Here is a 15501-nt window from a genome sequence, read left to right as displayed (position 1 = left end):
GGGCAAATCACACTTGAAAAGCTTGCTACTGGGGTTCTAGGAAACCCTTAGAATGCACAAATCCATGTGAAATAGTTGGATTACAACCAAAGGCAAATGTATAAAGGAGAAAGTTCAGTTACATGATTCTTTTAATAGCTGGTGTCTGTTTTGGTGAGCAGTCCCTTTTCTAAAGTGGCCCAGTGATTAAAACTCAATCATGGAGATGAAAAATGTCCACCTTCCTATTAAACAGTATGTCTTCATTTGAGGTCCATTTAGCCTTTAAGGTGAAAGTGGGTTCCAGACAAATGTCTTTCGCATTTGAAACTGTATTAAATTAATTGAAAAATAGATAAACATTGATAATAGTAATAAAACAAGAGAAATGATAAACAGTAAAAGGTAAATACTTTTAAAATGTTGCTCAAATAGACAATAAAACCACATCTTTCAGACAACATAATTATTTGCATCATAAAAAACTCTAGTGGTTGAAATTTAAAATATTGATTAAAAAGCTTCAGTTGGACTTCAAATCAGCCTAAAAAGAAATTTCCATCTTAATAAAATAGGCAAAACTTTCCTTTTAAACATTAAACTTATTTTTTAAAAAATGTGTTTATTATTCTTGAAAAAAGACCTGATATGGGTCTCTCAGAAAAGTGAGCCTTTCCCATTTTAAACTGAATCCAGCGGAGCAGTGAAGACACAATTCCAAAGCATCCAGAATAAAAGTCGAATATCCAAAAAACAATATATACGTTTCCAAATACCCAAATTTTGGGGTTGATCCTTCAAGAAAATGTGAGAGTTACTGAACAGTTCTGTGACATTTTTAAGCTTCCTCCTGGTCTGATGTCATGATAATTCAGTCTGTCCTGAGGAATTTGAGAGAAACCACAAAAACACAGTACACTGCCTAGCTTGATCTAAACTTCTAAGCTTGGTTACACTTTCAGACATCTTCTGGAAGATCACTTAAGTCACCAAAGTGATTTTAGTCACCAAATTTAATATTCTCATGACTTAAATTTGACTTCATACAGTCAAGTTTATTTTATACTCTCAGTTACTTACTACTGCAAGTCAATACAGCACAGGAATTAATGCATTTGTGCCTTCAACTCAAATTAAATAGGAAACACTGCTGTTTGTGAACTTTTTGGCTGATGAATAAAAAATATTTCATTTCTAATTCTCACCAGAAGGATTTAAATTAAACAGTAACAGATGAAGTGGGCAGGCATAGAATACTAAATAGGAACTGGCAAATGAAATAATCCAGCTCTTTGCTTTTACAATGAAAATGAGAATTGACTCTGCAACTCTGCAAAAGAGAGAGAGAAGTAAAAGGACCAAGTGTTAAAAAAAAAAAAAAAAAAAGCCTTCTTCACCAAAAGAGCAAAATAGCACTCAGTGGCATTGCATTGTTAACAAAATTTCTTTATCAGAAACTATAATTTAATATTTAAGTATCTAATTTACATGTGACAAGGTATCATATTCAAAAAATTAAACTGCAACTAGAAAACTATTAACCACTAAAAACGATACCAAACACAACCCAAACATTTATAGGAAAGCAATAGCTAGAATCTGAACTGGAAAAAAGGTTTCATCATTTTTGGCTCATTAAACAAAGCATCCGTTATAGCCTGTAAAAGAGCATCTCTTCTAATTCATTAGAAGTTTATCCTTTGTAGCATGAATAACATGTTAAGATAGATTTATTGACTGTATATGCACACGTGTGTTGATTTAAAGATACTGTATCTACTGATAACTGGCTGAACTCTGGAAGGTGCTGAAATCCATATTTCTACAAGACCTTGGACCCATTTAATAATGTCTTTTTATAAACAAATTACATAAAATACTCTGTTTTTTATTAACTGAATATTTTCTTAAGCATAATAATAGACAAGGAATTGCACTTATTGTAAAGATACAGTGAAGTGTTAGGTTGCAGCTCAGCCATGAAAGATCAGGGATGTGATACTGGATAAGTGTGCATCATATGCAAAGATGATGGTGGCCACTGAAATTAAAATGAGAGCAACTAGTTACAGAACAAATTGGGGGTGGGGATAACAGAAGAAAACATGCACTACTTCTACTTTAATGCAAAACGAATTTCTCCCAGGAAACCAACCCTTTGACCTTCCTTACACAAAGAAACAGGTTCTGCACCCTTGGCAACACAGTAGACTTGGACATCTGTATGCAAATTCTAGTTCATTGTCTCTCAGTGTGCTGTTCCAGTGTCATCTCCTTCAGCTGCCCTTGAAATTCTAGAGCATGTACAATATTACAGTCTCTTGGTTAGGTTTCATTGAGCCTCAATATCCCCTTCAGTTCTATATAAATAGGGTCCATTATTCATCTTCTTCTGGTTCCTGTGGTAACACAGGGATTTCTTCCTTTAAACAATCACTGAAGAATCTGAGGATTGTGCTGTAGAGATGATACTTGCTCTTCTCAGATATGTTATGACCTTCATCTGGGTAGACCTAAGATATTGAGGGGGGAGGGAGATTTGAAGTTACCAAAGCAGATACTGTCCCTCTAGAATTCGTTTAGTCCCAGTGGCAATAAAACTTTGGCAAGTAATCATCAGCCCAACATCTACCCTAATATAACTCTGGAGTTTTTATGCCAAAGTTTCCACTCTTTTTAAAGTTACAATCCTTTGATTGTCAACAATTGAGACAAAATATCATTTTTTTTATGTATTTAAATTAGAGCTCATTGGTCAAAGAAAGTAGAGCTTTCTATGTTCATGTTGGCTAGAAAAGCATTAACACTCCCTGTTTCTTCCTGACTGTAGGGCCCTGACCTTCCTTTGCTGAGAGCTATTTTAGAAAACGGATTGTAAATTCTCTGTGTTTTGTATGTAAATCATCTTCCAGTCTTCCAGTTTTACAGTTTAGGAAATGCCTTTCTCAAGGACTGAAAAACATCTCTGTGAAATGTAAATATTAATGTAAATATTAAAAGGGATAGCAGCCCTCTCCCTGTGGGAGGGTAGAACCCTTGTTCCACGTTGTAAAACTACCTCCTGTCATAAACAGTGTACTTTTCCTTTTGGTAAAGTGAACTGCCAAATGCAGATGGCCTGTGAGTCCCTCCACCCCAGTTGCTAAAAACTCTCCAGCCCTATGTTTCAACAGAGTTTAGTTTCTCTCCCCTATTGCAATAGTCTTAAACAAAGCCTTCCTTGACTAACCTTGTCCCATATATTTTTTCATTTTATCCTGTCCCTTCTAATATAAATGACAATAATTTTTCTAAAATCACAAATATGAATATTTGTCAATTCCTAGGTATAAAGTTTTTATTTCTTTATTTTTTTCTTTTAATTTGTATTTTTTACTATTAACAAGACATCACTTTTACTGATTTTTTTATTTTTAAAATATTTTTAAACTAGTTTAATCCCAGTTAATATACAGTGTTATATTAGTTTCAGATGCACAACACAGTAATTGAACAATTACATACAAAAAAATATCGAACACTTCACAGATTTGAGTGTCATCCTTGCACAGGAGCCATGCTAATCTTCTCTGTTTCATTCCAATTTTAGTATATGTGTGAGAACCTGGGGATACAGTTTTTAAACAGTGCCTCAATGATCTAAGTAAAGCCTTCTGCTTCTTCACATTGTTTGTGGCCTGATCTGTCATCTGTTTATCTCTAATCATTTTCTTTCATCATCCTAACCTTGGTACCTGGGCTTAACAGATATGTTGAACCACTTTTATTTCTTTCAAATGCTGAGAAATTAGAATTGCCTTTTTATTTTCCTCTCCTTTCTGTGACTCCTCCCTGAGTGAAAGTCCTCAAAGGTGTAAAGTCTGTTTACCCACCTATCACTGTGACCACTATGAAGCAAGTCTCTGGTACTATTCACTACATGTGGTTGGATGTGCAGATGTAAGTGTTTTGCTGTCTCCTTTTTTTCTCAATATCTCCTCAAACTACTTTTTTCCCTACCTTTTATGATAATGGTAATAGAAAGTGAGGAAAAAACAAAGGGACTAGAAGGGAAGTAGAACATGACTCCCTTAAAACAATTCATTATTAGCGATAGAAATAAAAGCCTGAGAAGAAAAAGACATTCTTGAAAGTTTTTGCAATTTACTTGTAAAGCCTGAGCTGATCTACCTTCTCAGCATAATTAGGAATCTTTGGTACCTAAAAATCACTGTTAAAAAACAATAGCATGGGGGGATGGAATAGTACAGAAGCTGTATTCTGTATCTCACAACTGAAAAAGCAAGGTAGGAAACATAGTCTTGTGATTAAGTGACTTACCTGCATAGTATAATTCACTCCAGCTTTTATTAGATGTTTGATTAATTCTGCTGAATGCTGGAAATGGACTTTTGCTGCAAGAAATTAAATTCTATTACTTGATAGGAATGCATTTATTAGGATCAGAACTTTTTTTTTTCAAGGAGATTAAATATTATACTTTGCATACATTTCACATTTAAAAGACAGATACCTGTCATTAACTTTTGAAAACTGGTAAGATACATGCAGATAAAACTTTAAGTTTTACAAAAAAATTATACATTACAAAAAATAAACTGAAACAGGAGCTACTAAGGCTTTACTTATTATACAGGATAGTCTTTAAGTTTATCATTTATTATTTCTAATTGTTCACAATACGTCATACAATTTTAATGCAGTGAATGCCTACCTTCATAGTTATATAGCAAACCATCTTTCTGTTCCTTTCTGAGGATCTACTGGGGCCCAGTCTCAGTTAGATAGTGACATTGTTTTCCTTTAAATTAGAAAAAACTATACCATATTCAGAAATTAGAGTCTACATCTCATTAGCCAAGGGTTCAGTATTTAATGTGGATCATACTGGTTTCTCCTGTTTCTTTCTAGCTTCCATCTCTGCTGAACCTGAGGTCCAAACTTCTGAAATATGCATCACGGTAGACCGAGGTTGTGTAGAACTGCCCTAAGTAGCTACGAATATTTGGATGATTCATTCAGATCTATTTGAACAGCAATTTGCTCATATGCTGCCTGGCTGTTTATGCCTATACTTTGTGCATCTTCAAACTTCTGTAAATCACTCTTAAGCTAACTTTTTTTAAGTGTCTTTGTCAAACTAGGTCAGCCTTAACAATAGTTTCGGCTTCTTCGTCTTTCTGATTCTATGATATTGGTTAATCTTATCACATAGAAGACAAGAGATTCCAAAAGATCATTTAATCTTTTCAACATCTACCCAAGATTTTTCCAGCATCTTCCTATTATACTTAATGGGAGTATTACCAGGTACTTCTAAATGGGTTTGCAAATTGCTCAGTAAATGTAAGTTAGGAGAAATGCTGATAAATGGGGGCAATGACTAAAGTAAAATGTTTGTTATTGAAAAAGTCTGAAAAGGAATCCGTCATTTCTCTGCACAGATGCAGCTGAAAAGATTAATGTACAAAGGTATAGTTGGATATTTTTCTGTTTAGTTTCTGGTGTGAAGCCTGTTAATATTTTTCATTTGTCCATTTCCTAAAACAGAGACATTAAGGATCCTATTGTCTTAGTGAACTAATTTGCTAGTAGTTCCTGAGGTTGATATTAATAATGGTAGTATTATAATGTGATTGAGCACCTATAATCTGCCAGGCCCATATGAGGTGTGTGGAGGTGTGTGCATGTATTTGTGTATGTCTGTGCTTTTCCTTTGAAGTGACCAATGCTGAACCCCTGCTTCCATTTTACCAGAGAGTGAAGAACTAGGTCTATGACTAAGTGAGATTGGAAGAACATGACTTACCTTAACAGCTGCAACATATTGACAGGAATTTGAATACCACTAATATATTCTAGGGTAATGGCCAGACCTGAAATAATTTAACCCCGAATTTATTCTTACAAATGAAGCTTAAGAGCACAATGAAAAAGAGCCTTCATGCCAGATTCCAGTGCCCATTCCATGAATTAGCAGTTGTGTGATTTTTGGCAAGTTATACAAATTCTGTAGTATCTATTTTCCCAGTCAGTTAAATAAGAGTAATAACACCTGCTGCACAATACTTCTGTGAAAAACAGCTAATATAACATTAAAAGCTTTTGGCATGTTTTTGAAATATACTCAGCACTTAATTTCTTTTTGTTACTACTAGTAATATACATGTAAGATCTTAATACCTTAGGACAAAATTCTAATGTCGGTCAAAATGTTTGTCTTTATATATGTTTCATCCAGAATGGTTATGGCATCATCTAAGTTTTTTTTTTTAATTTTATAATAGTTGTAGCTTTTCAAAAAATGTTGCAAAGGCAGTACAGGGAGTTCATGTAGATCCCTTACTCAGTTCCCCTTATAGTTCATATCTCACATTATTATGGTCCATTTGTTACAACTAAGAAACATTTAAATATGACTCCTTAACCTCTTCTGATCGAGGAGAAATTTTCAGACTTTTTTTGATGACCTTGACAGTTCTAATGAATTATGGGTTACAATGTTCCTCATTTGCATTTGTCTTATGTTTTTTCTCATGGGAAGAGTGAGGTTATAGGTTTTTGGGAGAAGACCATAGAGAGAGGGAGTGTCATTCTCATAAAGTGATATCAAGGGTGCATACCATCAACATGACTTGTCACAGTTAATGTTAACCTTGACCACCTGGCTGAGATGGTATTTATCAAGTTTCTCCATTGTAAAATTATTCTTTTTTTTTTCCCTTTTCCATACAGTACTCTTTAGAAGCAAATTACAAAGAGCAACCCTTTCTGAAAGAGGAAGAAGAAAGTTAAGCTTTGACTCCATAAGGAAGTTAATATCTACATAAATTTGGAATTCTACCTAAGAGTGGTTTTTGTCTCTTCTCCCCCATTTATTTACCCATTTAGTCAAATACACACACACACACACACACACACACACACACACACACACACATACAGTGCATCTAAACTCTAATCATGACCTGGCATGTTTTAAAGTTAAGTTAAAGAGCTGATATAACCTTTGCTATAAGACCTTTTTATTGGGATGCCTGGTGGCTCAGCGGTTGAGCATCTGCCTTTGGCTCATGGTGTGATCCTGGGGTCTGGGACTGAGTCCCACATCGGGCTCCCCGCACGGAGCCTGCTTGTCCATCTGCCTATGTCTGTCTGTTTCTCATGAATAAATAAGTCTTTTTTTAAAAAAAAGACCTTTTTAGTGATAGTCTCTGTAAAATGGGGTGAAACTACTGAGGCAGGACAGGATGGACCTACAAAAAGTAGTTCGATATTAGGAAATACTGCTTCAAGGCTTTGACTCTGCTCACTAGCCAAGATAGCCTTGGTTAAATCAGTTTTCTCCTTGAAATTGATTTTTCTCATCTGTGAATGGGGCTATAAATACGCATTCCTCTATTGTAAAGTATCACATAAATATATAATATATATTAATGTGATATATATATTATATAATATATATAATTTATATATATAAAAACCCTTTGACCCTTAAAGACTTCAAAGTGAATATATAAAATTATATTTATAACTAGTCATATCAATCACGTCCATCTCCAATGTTTAAAGTGATGAAAAAAGGAGAAGTGATATAAATATGCATTTTAAAAAGTTTTTGTTTTAACTGTGAGTTATCCTATTAGAATTTTATCTCTGTGCTGGCATCTTTTTGCCGTCCTGATGTTTTCTCAGTTTGTTTTGATTTACAGTGTGCTGAATAACACCATAGTGGTAGTCAGTAGCCATATGTAGTTATTAGAATTTTAATTAATGAGAATTAAACAATTTAAAATTCAGTTCCTGCTCATACTAAACACATTTCCAGTACTCAAGAGCCATATGTGGCTGGTGGTTAGTGTTCCACAGCACAAATACAGAACATTTCCATCATCCCAGAAAGTTTTATTGGATGGTGTTGCCATCGAGGCTCACAACTTCTTTCCTCTTAGTCGTCCTGACCTCCTCCTCCTTACTTTCTGTCGTATGTCGGATTTCTTGTGCCACTATCCTCTGCTATCTTCTTCAAAAAGTTTATAGGACCCCTTGTCGAGTTCTTAGATGTACCCCTTTGTTCAAGGTCAGAACCCATCAAACAGCAGCAGCAAATACAATACTTACTGTCAGCAGTCCCATGAATTATTAATATATTTTCTTCTTTTAAGCCGTGAATATTATGTAGCACACTGGATGCCTATAAAGGAAAGCATAAATATCTATATGTATGTATATAAATCTACCTATATTTGCAATTTAACTGAATTTTTAGAATATACTCTTCTTTCTTCATTATTTTAAATGTGTTACCTGGTATGTACTTTCTTCCCTAGATGGCATACCAAGGTATCTTTCAGAGAATGCTGAGGCTGTGACCCAAGAAAACAGAAATTTAAGGATAAACTAAAAACCATTTGACTAGCATTATTTAATTTCTACATTTCATATTTAATTGCCATGCTCCAGTAAAACTGATTGAATCAGGGGGTGATAAATAGCTGAAAACATCTCTGATAGCACATGATAAATGAGCTCAATTGAGCTCCTGAGATTTTCTTTTTTACAAATCAATATATTAAGTCAATCTGTAGGAAGTACTCACCGTACAACTTCAAGTCTGTGATGGGTGCAATCACTGATCCACATTTAAAAAGCTTTTCATCTGATTTTAATATCATTGATGCAATATAGCCACCATATCCCTGGCAAAATTAAAAAAATATATATATATATATAGCGAGAATATATCAGTTATCTTTAGAGGTATTTTTAGCTTTTGATCACTGTTTGGTAATATACATAACAGAATGTCTTATAATGTCCCAGATATGAGAAAAGAATACACAAAGATCACTTTGTATAAATGAAAATTTTGAATCTAAATTTTTATAAAACAAGCTATTTTAATAACTTTAGGTAAAATATAAAATTAATTATATATTGCCAGTTTCCAGTGTTTGCTCTTTGATTTCATGTAGTATATCTGGGAACAACTCCAAATAACTCAAAGCTAGGGAAATATAGCACTTATTAAATCATATATCATTTCAACAAATCACACACACACATAGATTTAGTGAAATATTTATTAATGATGGTTATGTAGAATTAGGAATGTAGAATTAAATATTTGAACTCTTGTCATCGAGTGGTGCCTGGATAGCTCAGTCAGTTGAGCATCTGCCTTTGGCTTGGGTCATGAGCTCAGGGTCCTAAGATATTTCCCCACATCAGGCTCCCGCTCAGCGGGGAATCTGCTTCTCCCTCTCCCTCTTCCTCCCCCCCCCCCCGTTCATGCTCTGTATCTCTCAAATGAATAAATATTAATAAAAATAAGTAAAATCTATCATCGCAAATATAGATTCTGCTTTCAGTTGTAAGCTTTTTTTTTTTTTTAAGATTTTGTTTATTCATGAGACAGAGAGAGAGAGAGGCAAAGACATAGGTAGAGGGAGAAGCAGGCTTCACGCAGGGAACCCAATGTGGGACTTGATCCTAGGACTCTGGGATCACGCCCTGAGCTAAAGGCAGACACTCAACTGCTAAGCCACTCAGGCATCCCAAGTTCTACACTCCTAAATATTTGAAGGAAATGAGCTTGGTAAATAATCTTGCTAGTTACATGAGTTGGATTATTATTTAATTTTAAATATCCTCTTGCAGTTCCTTTGAACTAAGTTAATTATGAATATTTTTTTTAAAAAATAAAGATGTCCATTTTTCTTTTGTAGCCCATGATTTGACCAAGATAATTCCAGAGGAGATTTTAACAGTTTAATAGATTTAGGTTAAGGTAATGACCTCCTGAGTTATATATTCATTTTAGAAAATTTTTTAGCTATGCTGTGGGCAGTATTCTTCATCTTTTTGGCCATCAGAGTGTCCTGGGAGTTATTTAAAAAAAAACAAAAACAAAAACGATGACCCAGGCCTTAGCCTCAGCTATTCTGATGCAATTGGTTCATGATGAGGTCTACTTTTGAAAGATTACCAAGAAGAGTTTAGTGTAGTCCACTGTGATAGGAATCTGTTAGTCTCACTAAATTCTTGAGATGAGAAATACAAATTTCATTTATCTTATTTGGAACATTATTTAAATAGGATGATTAACATCAAAGTCCCAAATGCAAAGATTACTTAAGCATCTGAGAGAACCTATGTAAAGAGTAGCAAAATATGCCACTTTTGCCTATTGATTATTTTGAGCTGTAGACATTTGAAAAAGAACAAATGCAAGGAAAAGCTTTCTCTGAACTCCTCTTATCTGTCTAAAGACAGACCCTCTGAAAGGAACTGTTGTCATAGACCCTCTTCCTGGGAATTTCATCAATGAGGGAAGATTGATTTATTGTCACTAGAAATCCACAACACACCTAGAAAGACCATCATAAACTATCACTCTTCCCATCTCTTCCTCTAAGGGCCCATTCATCTTTCCTAACAACCATTCAGTCTCCTATCCTAAAAGGCCTACATCCTGCCCTCCTTTCCCTATTAAGGTGGTATTTAAGCCTGAATTCTAAGCCCACCTCAGAGAGTTACTCACTTTTCCCTGAGTATGTCTCATGCATGTATGTCAATAAACTTCTGTTTTTCTCTTGAGTCTTTTATTCAATGGTTCTCAGATAAGAGCTCAGAAAAGTAGGGGGGAAATCCTTCTTTTTTTGCATATGTCAATTTTGTGCTAGAATATTTAGCTAGTACCCAGAAGCTTGAGCAAAGCTTCTCCACCAATTGGGAAAAAGAGGGAAATAAAATTATTATAACAAATAAGGTACCACAGAGTGTCTTTACTCCTATCTTTTGAAAGATACAAAAATACCCTTAGGGCAGTAAAATTCAGAAGTATTAAGCTTAAAAGTGTTAAGGCATCTAAAGAAAGAAGTGGAGGAGAAAAAAATAGTCTCTCTCCTTCCGAGTTCTTGGCTGAGATGCCTATAATAAAAGATTATCGAGTAAAAAAATAGTTTATTAACATGTGTACCTCACATACACACAGGAAATACCTAGTGATGCTGAATAATAACTCCTGGAGGTCGCCCAAGCCAGCACCCCAAAAACCATCTTTAGCCAAAGACAAAGAGGTTGGAGGGAGCTCAGTTATGGGAAGTTACCAGGAAAAGAACTATAAACAAGGGTAAGGTTTGTTAGGGGGTGAGGTGGATTTAAGTCTGCTTTGGAGTCAGTTCCTTCTCTATTAATAAGAGTTTCTTAAAAAAAAAAAATTGTATTTATTCATGAGAGAGGCAGAGACCTAGGTAGAGGGAGAAGCAGGCTCCCTGTGGGGAGCCCAGTGACTCAATCCCAGGGCCCTGGGATCATGACCTGAGCCAAAGGCAGACGCTTAACCACTGAGCCACCCAGGTGCCCCCTAATAAGAGTTTCTTATGATTTAGAGTCAACCTTCTCATCCCAGTATAAGGAGGGAGACACAAATGGAGATTTCTTTTGTAAATGTAAATGTCTCTTACAAAAGAGTAATTTCTATTCTGTTTCCAAAGCTTCTCCTGTGTCTTAAAATAATCAGCTCAAAATGATCCTTATGCCAAAGAGGTGTATTCTAGGACAGCATATTCTGCTCCCCTCCAGAAGTATGCAGGGGTGGGGTGTGTTCTGCAAAGTAAGTAAGTAGCTATTATAGAGCAAAAGTATAGAGAGCCTCTAAAAGTTCTGTCCTTTAAAGAGAGCTTTTCCAGTGTATTGTTTCTTGTTCTTGGTCATGAAGGTATGACCAAGGTGTTGAAGCCAAGAGATTTCACATATTTCCCATGGGGCAACACTGTTCCCACAGTGAGAAATGGTCATCTCAGTTGCTAACTTTTCTGGTTCTAATTCCGCAATAGAATTAGAACAAATTTGATTATGATTTGGTTGTTTATATAACCTACTTTGAAAGAATAGCTGAATATTTCAATCCACAGAACAACTATCCATCACAATTTAATAATATAAATTAATACATTGGTATTATGTTTTTGTTTTAAATCCTGTTTTGTATAAGTCTCAGTATGATTATCTCTAGGAACTAAGTAGAATGGTGTCTTCCAACAGAGGGGCAGATTCTAGATCAATACTTGAGAGTTCATTCATATCACTTGGAGATGTTGTTAAATGCATATTATTTTAATTCAGTAGATCCTGAGTGGGGCCCAAGATGTTGCATTTTTAACAAACTCCCAGGGGATGCCTAGGCTGCTGTTCCATGTTTTGAATAATAAGTTCTTACAGTATAATAATATAACAAATATACCTACCCAAACCTCTCCCTAGCTTCAACCAGCATTCCCCAAACTAGTGGAGATTTAAATATATATATCAACGCTCTCAAAAATAATTTAGTTGTGGAGAATGGACTGTGGAGCTTTCCAAGTAATTCTAAAGTGAATCTAGGGTTGTAAATCATTGCTGCTGCAAAGGAGTTGCATTTTACTGTTTTTTTTTTTTTTAATATGAAAATTTGAGAATTAAGCTAAATAGTTTTTAAGAGTTACTGATAGCAAATCTGTTAAATAAAATTGTCTCTATAGTATTCAAAAACCTAATCCAAAATGTTGCTTTAATTTATTTCAGCAAAATACTTTCTTTTTTTTTTTTTAAGATTGTATTTATTTATTCATGAGAGACAGAGAGAGAGAGAGGCAGAGACACAGGCAGAAGGAGAAGTAGACTCCACACAGGAAGCCTGATGTAGGACTTGATCCCAGGACTCCAGGATCACACCCCAGACCAAAGGCAGGCACTAAACCACTGAGCCACCCAGGGATCCCCAGCAAAATAATTTCTACTTTTAAAAGAAAATCAACACTGGGAGGCATTAGAATAAATTGAATTTTAATTGCCCACCTTCCTCAGTACCATTTTATATTTGCTCACATAATGCAAGAGTAGATCATAAAAAAGTTCTAAGAAACCATATCCTGGAAAAGGGTAGGAATCGGATGTAAGTTCTAAGTAGACACAAGATGGTGATTTTAATTTTCAGAACAACTCTGGTCTATCGGGAAGATACCAGAAACCGTGGGTCATCATATTGACTTAGTCAGTTGGAGGGTGTTTTTTATTTGATAAGATCAAAAATAGTTAATGGAATAGGTTGTTCTGGTCAATTGTACATTTTATTGGTTTCTCAGTGGTCACATTTTTCCATTCATTGATATCAACTTTTCATTTGCATAGCATTTTAACTTATACAATTTTAACAAATTTATCTGTTAAATTTTTTTATTCAGTGGACCTAAAGTATAGAAATGTTTCCTGAGAATTTTTTATCTTAAAAAAGATATACCCGTGATGAAAGAAACTGAATCCAATAGATAGATGGATTTAGAGGAGCCAGGGGGTAGTGTCTACAGTAACCATTTTACTGAGAAATTACATTTTCATGCATCTTGTATTTTGAGATAATCGTTAGGTGACTTTTTTGAGTACTCTGAGAGTTAATGAATACAGTCAAAAACACTGACAGAACTGGAGAAAAATAAAAAAGTTCTTCCTAGCCTTAGACTTAAGACTCTGTGAACCACATCACTTATGGCACACAATGAATTAATGTAAAATAAAAATACTATATATATGTCACTAGTAACACAATTTATTGCATTGTATTATTTTACATTAAATCTTTTTGTTTATTTTAATCATATACATTTTATCACAGTTCTTACCATCCTGTCTTGATTTTTGTCCTTCATACTACATATATTAAAAGCTTCAAACCTTAGAAATGACTGCCACTATCAAGCCTTATGTCAATTGAGAATATATAAAAGTATAATAATTACCTCTTTAAGTCAAATTTTAACAAGCTTCCATATTAATGTTTGTACTTTTTTTTTTTTTACATTTCTCATATATCAATGTTTCTTGACTTCTCAAATTTCATAGTCCTAGGTCACATGATTTCCTAGTGAAATTTTCCCTGTTATACAAATGGAAATTGCTATCTCTTCTTTAATCTTGGGCACCCAATCTTACTCTCTGGTTAATTTTCCTGAATTGTTCTATGACTGACATTTTACATACTTTCCTAATTTTTAAAATTTGTTTTTTATTTCTTTCGTCACTAAACTAGGAATTCAAAAAACTTGTGTATATGTGTGATTGCCATATGTCCAGCACTTTCAAAAGTGGTAGGCACATAGTAGACATTTGATAAATGTGGAATTAATTTTATTCCCTATTGATGTAGCCTGATAATCACAGCAATGTCAGTTCTCCATATAATGTTATGGGTTTTCAATTTTGCCATCTATTCTCAATTCATGTGATTATATTCTTTTTTAATAAAAGAACATTTTCTAGTTTTCTTTAACTTTTAGATATAATTACTTGATGGAATGAACATTAATATTATTATACATTATGTGAGATTAGGTTGAGGTCTGGGGATAACTATATGAAGTTTTTTAAAAAAAGTACTACCTATCGGTACTGGTGGGAAGTACCTAAGGCAGTAATGCAAGGGATTTCATAACTCAAAGAAATACTGCTGAAAATTAATAAGGTAGACATTCAAGTCAGTAATTTAGGAACAAATGGTTTAAACAGTAGAAGAAAAAAAATAAGGATAGTAAGTGGAGAGATTAGTGAAATAGAAAAGACAAATTGAGAACAACTAAGCCAAAATATGGTTCATTAAAAGAGAGTTAGGCATGGAGGAGAGGGGTAGAAGAGAGACAAGCAGGGAGAACAAGAGCAATTAAGAGAAAATGTTCTAGCAAAGGCAAAAAAGGACTAATAAACCAAACTAGGAGTCAAATAGCACATTACCCCCACTAATGAAATGATTAAACATATAACAATATATACTGTGCTTCAAAAGCATAAAAATATATTAAACAGAAAAAAAAAATTCTTTTAAAAGTTCTAAAACTGACTCCAAAAGAAATGGAAAACTCTTAGTATTCTTGTCTTGATTAAATAAATTTAACATTACATTTTTCCAACAAAGGAAACAAAGCCTCCTATAGCTTTATAATCTGATGCCAAAAAAAGCATGAATCATAACTCCCCAGCCTATTTTATGAGTTTTGGATAACTTAGTTTGATACTGAAATTAAATAAGTATATTTTAAGAAAAAAAAAAAAAACTATGAGATCTATGAAGTCTTGATGCTAATGGCATTCCTTTTTTTTTTTTTTGATGAGAAAGCCACATTCTAAACTATAATTCAGTCACAGATATTGATTTTAATTTATTTAATTGAAATGGAATATTTTTCCATTTAAACTAAATCTAATTACATTTTACTTGTTTATATCCTATATCAGTCTTTTGTATATTTAGATTACCAAAATCAGTTACCTGAGGCTCATCAGCCCCCTTATAAAATGATAAATACAGGATTTTGAAAGTTTAAAACTGAGGCCTAGAACTTTATTTTCTCCTGGTTATGGACCAAAATCTGACTTTGTGGTTAACATGGACTTTCTAAGGTCTGTGCCCATACTTCTCTCACTGTTTTACCTGTCATTCCTTTATGTGAGCCTTAATTATAGTCAATTATTTTATTCATGTTCTTCAAC

The 15501-nt window shown here is 34.1% G+C and overlaps 1 protein-coding gene and 1 non-coding gene across 2 annotated transcripts in view; both read right to left on the bottom strand.

Annotated features, from left to right (window-relative positions):
- Positions 1–280: 280 nt before the first annotated feature.
- Positions 281–15501, bottom strand: part of DPP10 (dipeptidyl peptidase like 10) — a 599711-nt gene continuing 584490 nt past the window's right edge. Inside the window, exons 22-26 of the mRNA XM_055316192.1 lie at positions 8579–8678; positions 8287–8345; positions 8101–8173; positions 4300–4373; positions 281–2492 (exon numbers count right to left, since the gene is read on the bottom strand). Coding sequence (XP_055172167.1) covers positions 2358–2492; positions 4300–4373; positions 8101–8173; positions 8287–8345; positions 8579–8678 — 441 coding nt within the window. The 3' untranslated portion in view covers positions 281–2357. The remainder of the gene's footprint in view (positions 2493–4299; positions 4374–8100; positions 8174–8286; positions 8346–8578; positions 8679–15501) is intronic.
- Positions 3486–3593, bottom strand: LOC129504041 (U6 spliceosomal RNA). The gene has a single exon (XR_008663278.1). It is a non-coding gene; the product is annotated as a U6 spliceosomal RNA (small nuclear RNA).

Source organism: Nyctereutes procyonoides, unplaced genomic scaffold, assembly GCF_905146905.1.
Source record: "Nyctereutes procyonoides isolate TBG_1078 unplaced genomic scaffold, NYPRO_anot_genome, whole genome shotgun sequence".
In the NCBI taxonomy this organism is placed as follows: Eukaryota; Metazoa; Chordata; class Mammalia; order Carnivora; family Canidae; genus Nyctereutes; species Nyctereutes procyonoides.
This window is presented reverse-complemented; position numbering and strand designations above follow the sequence as displayed.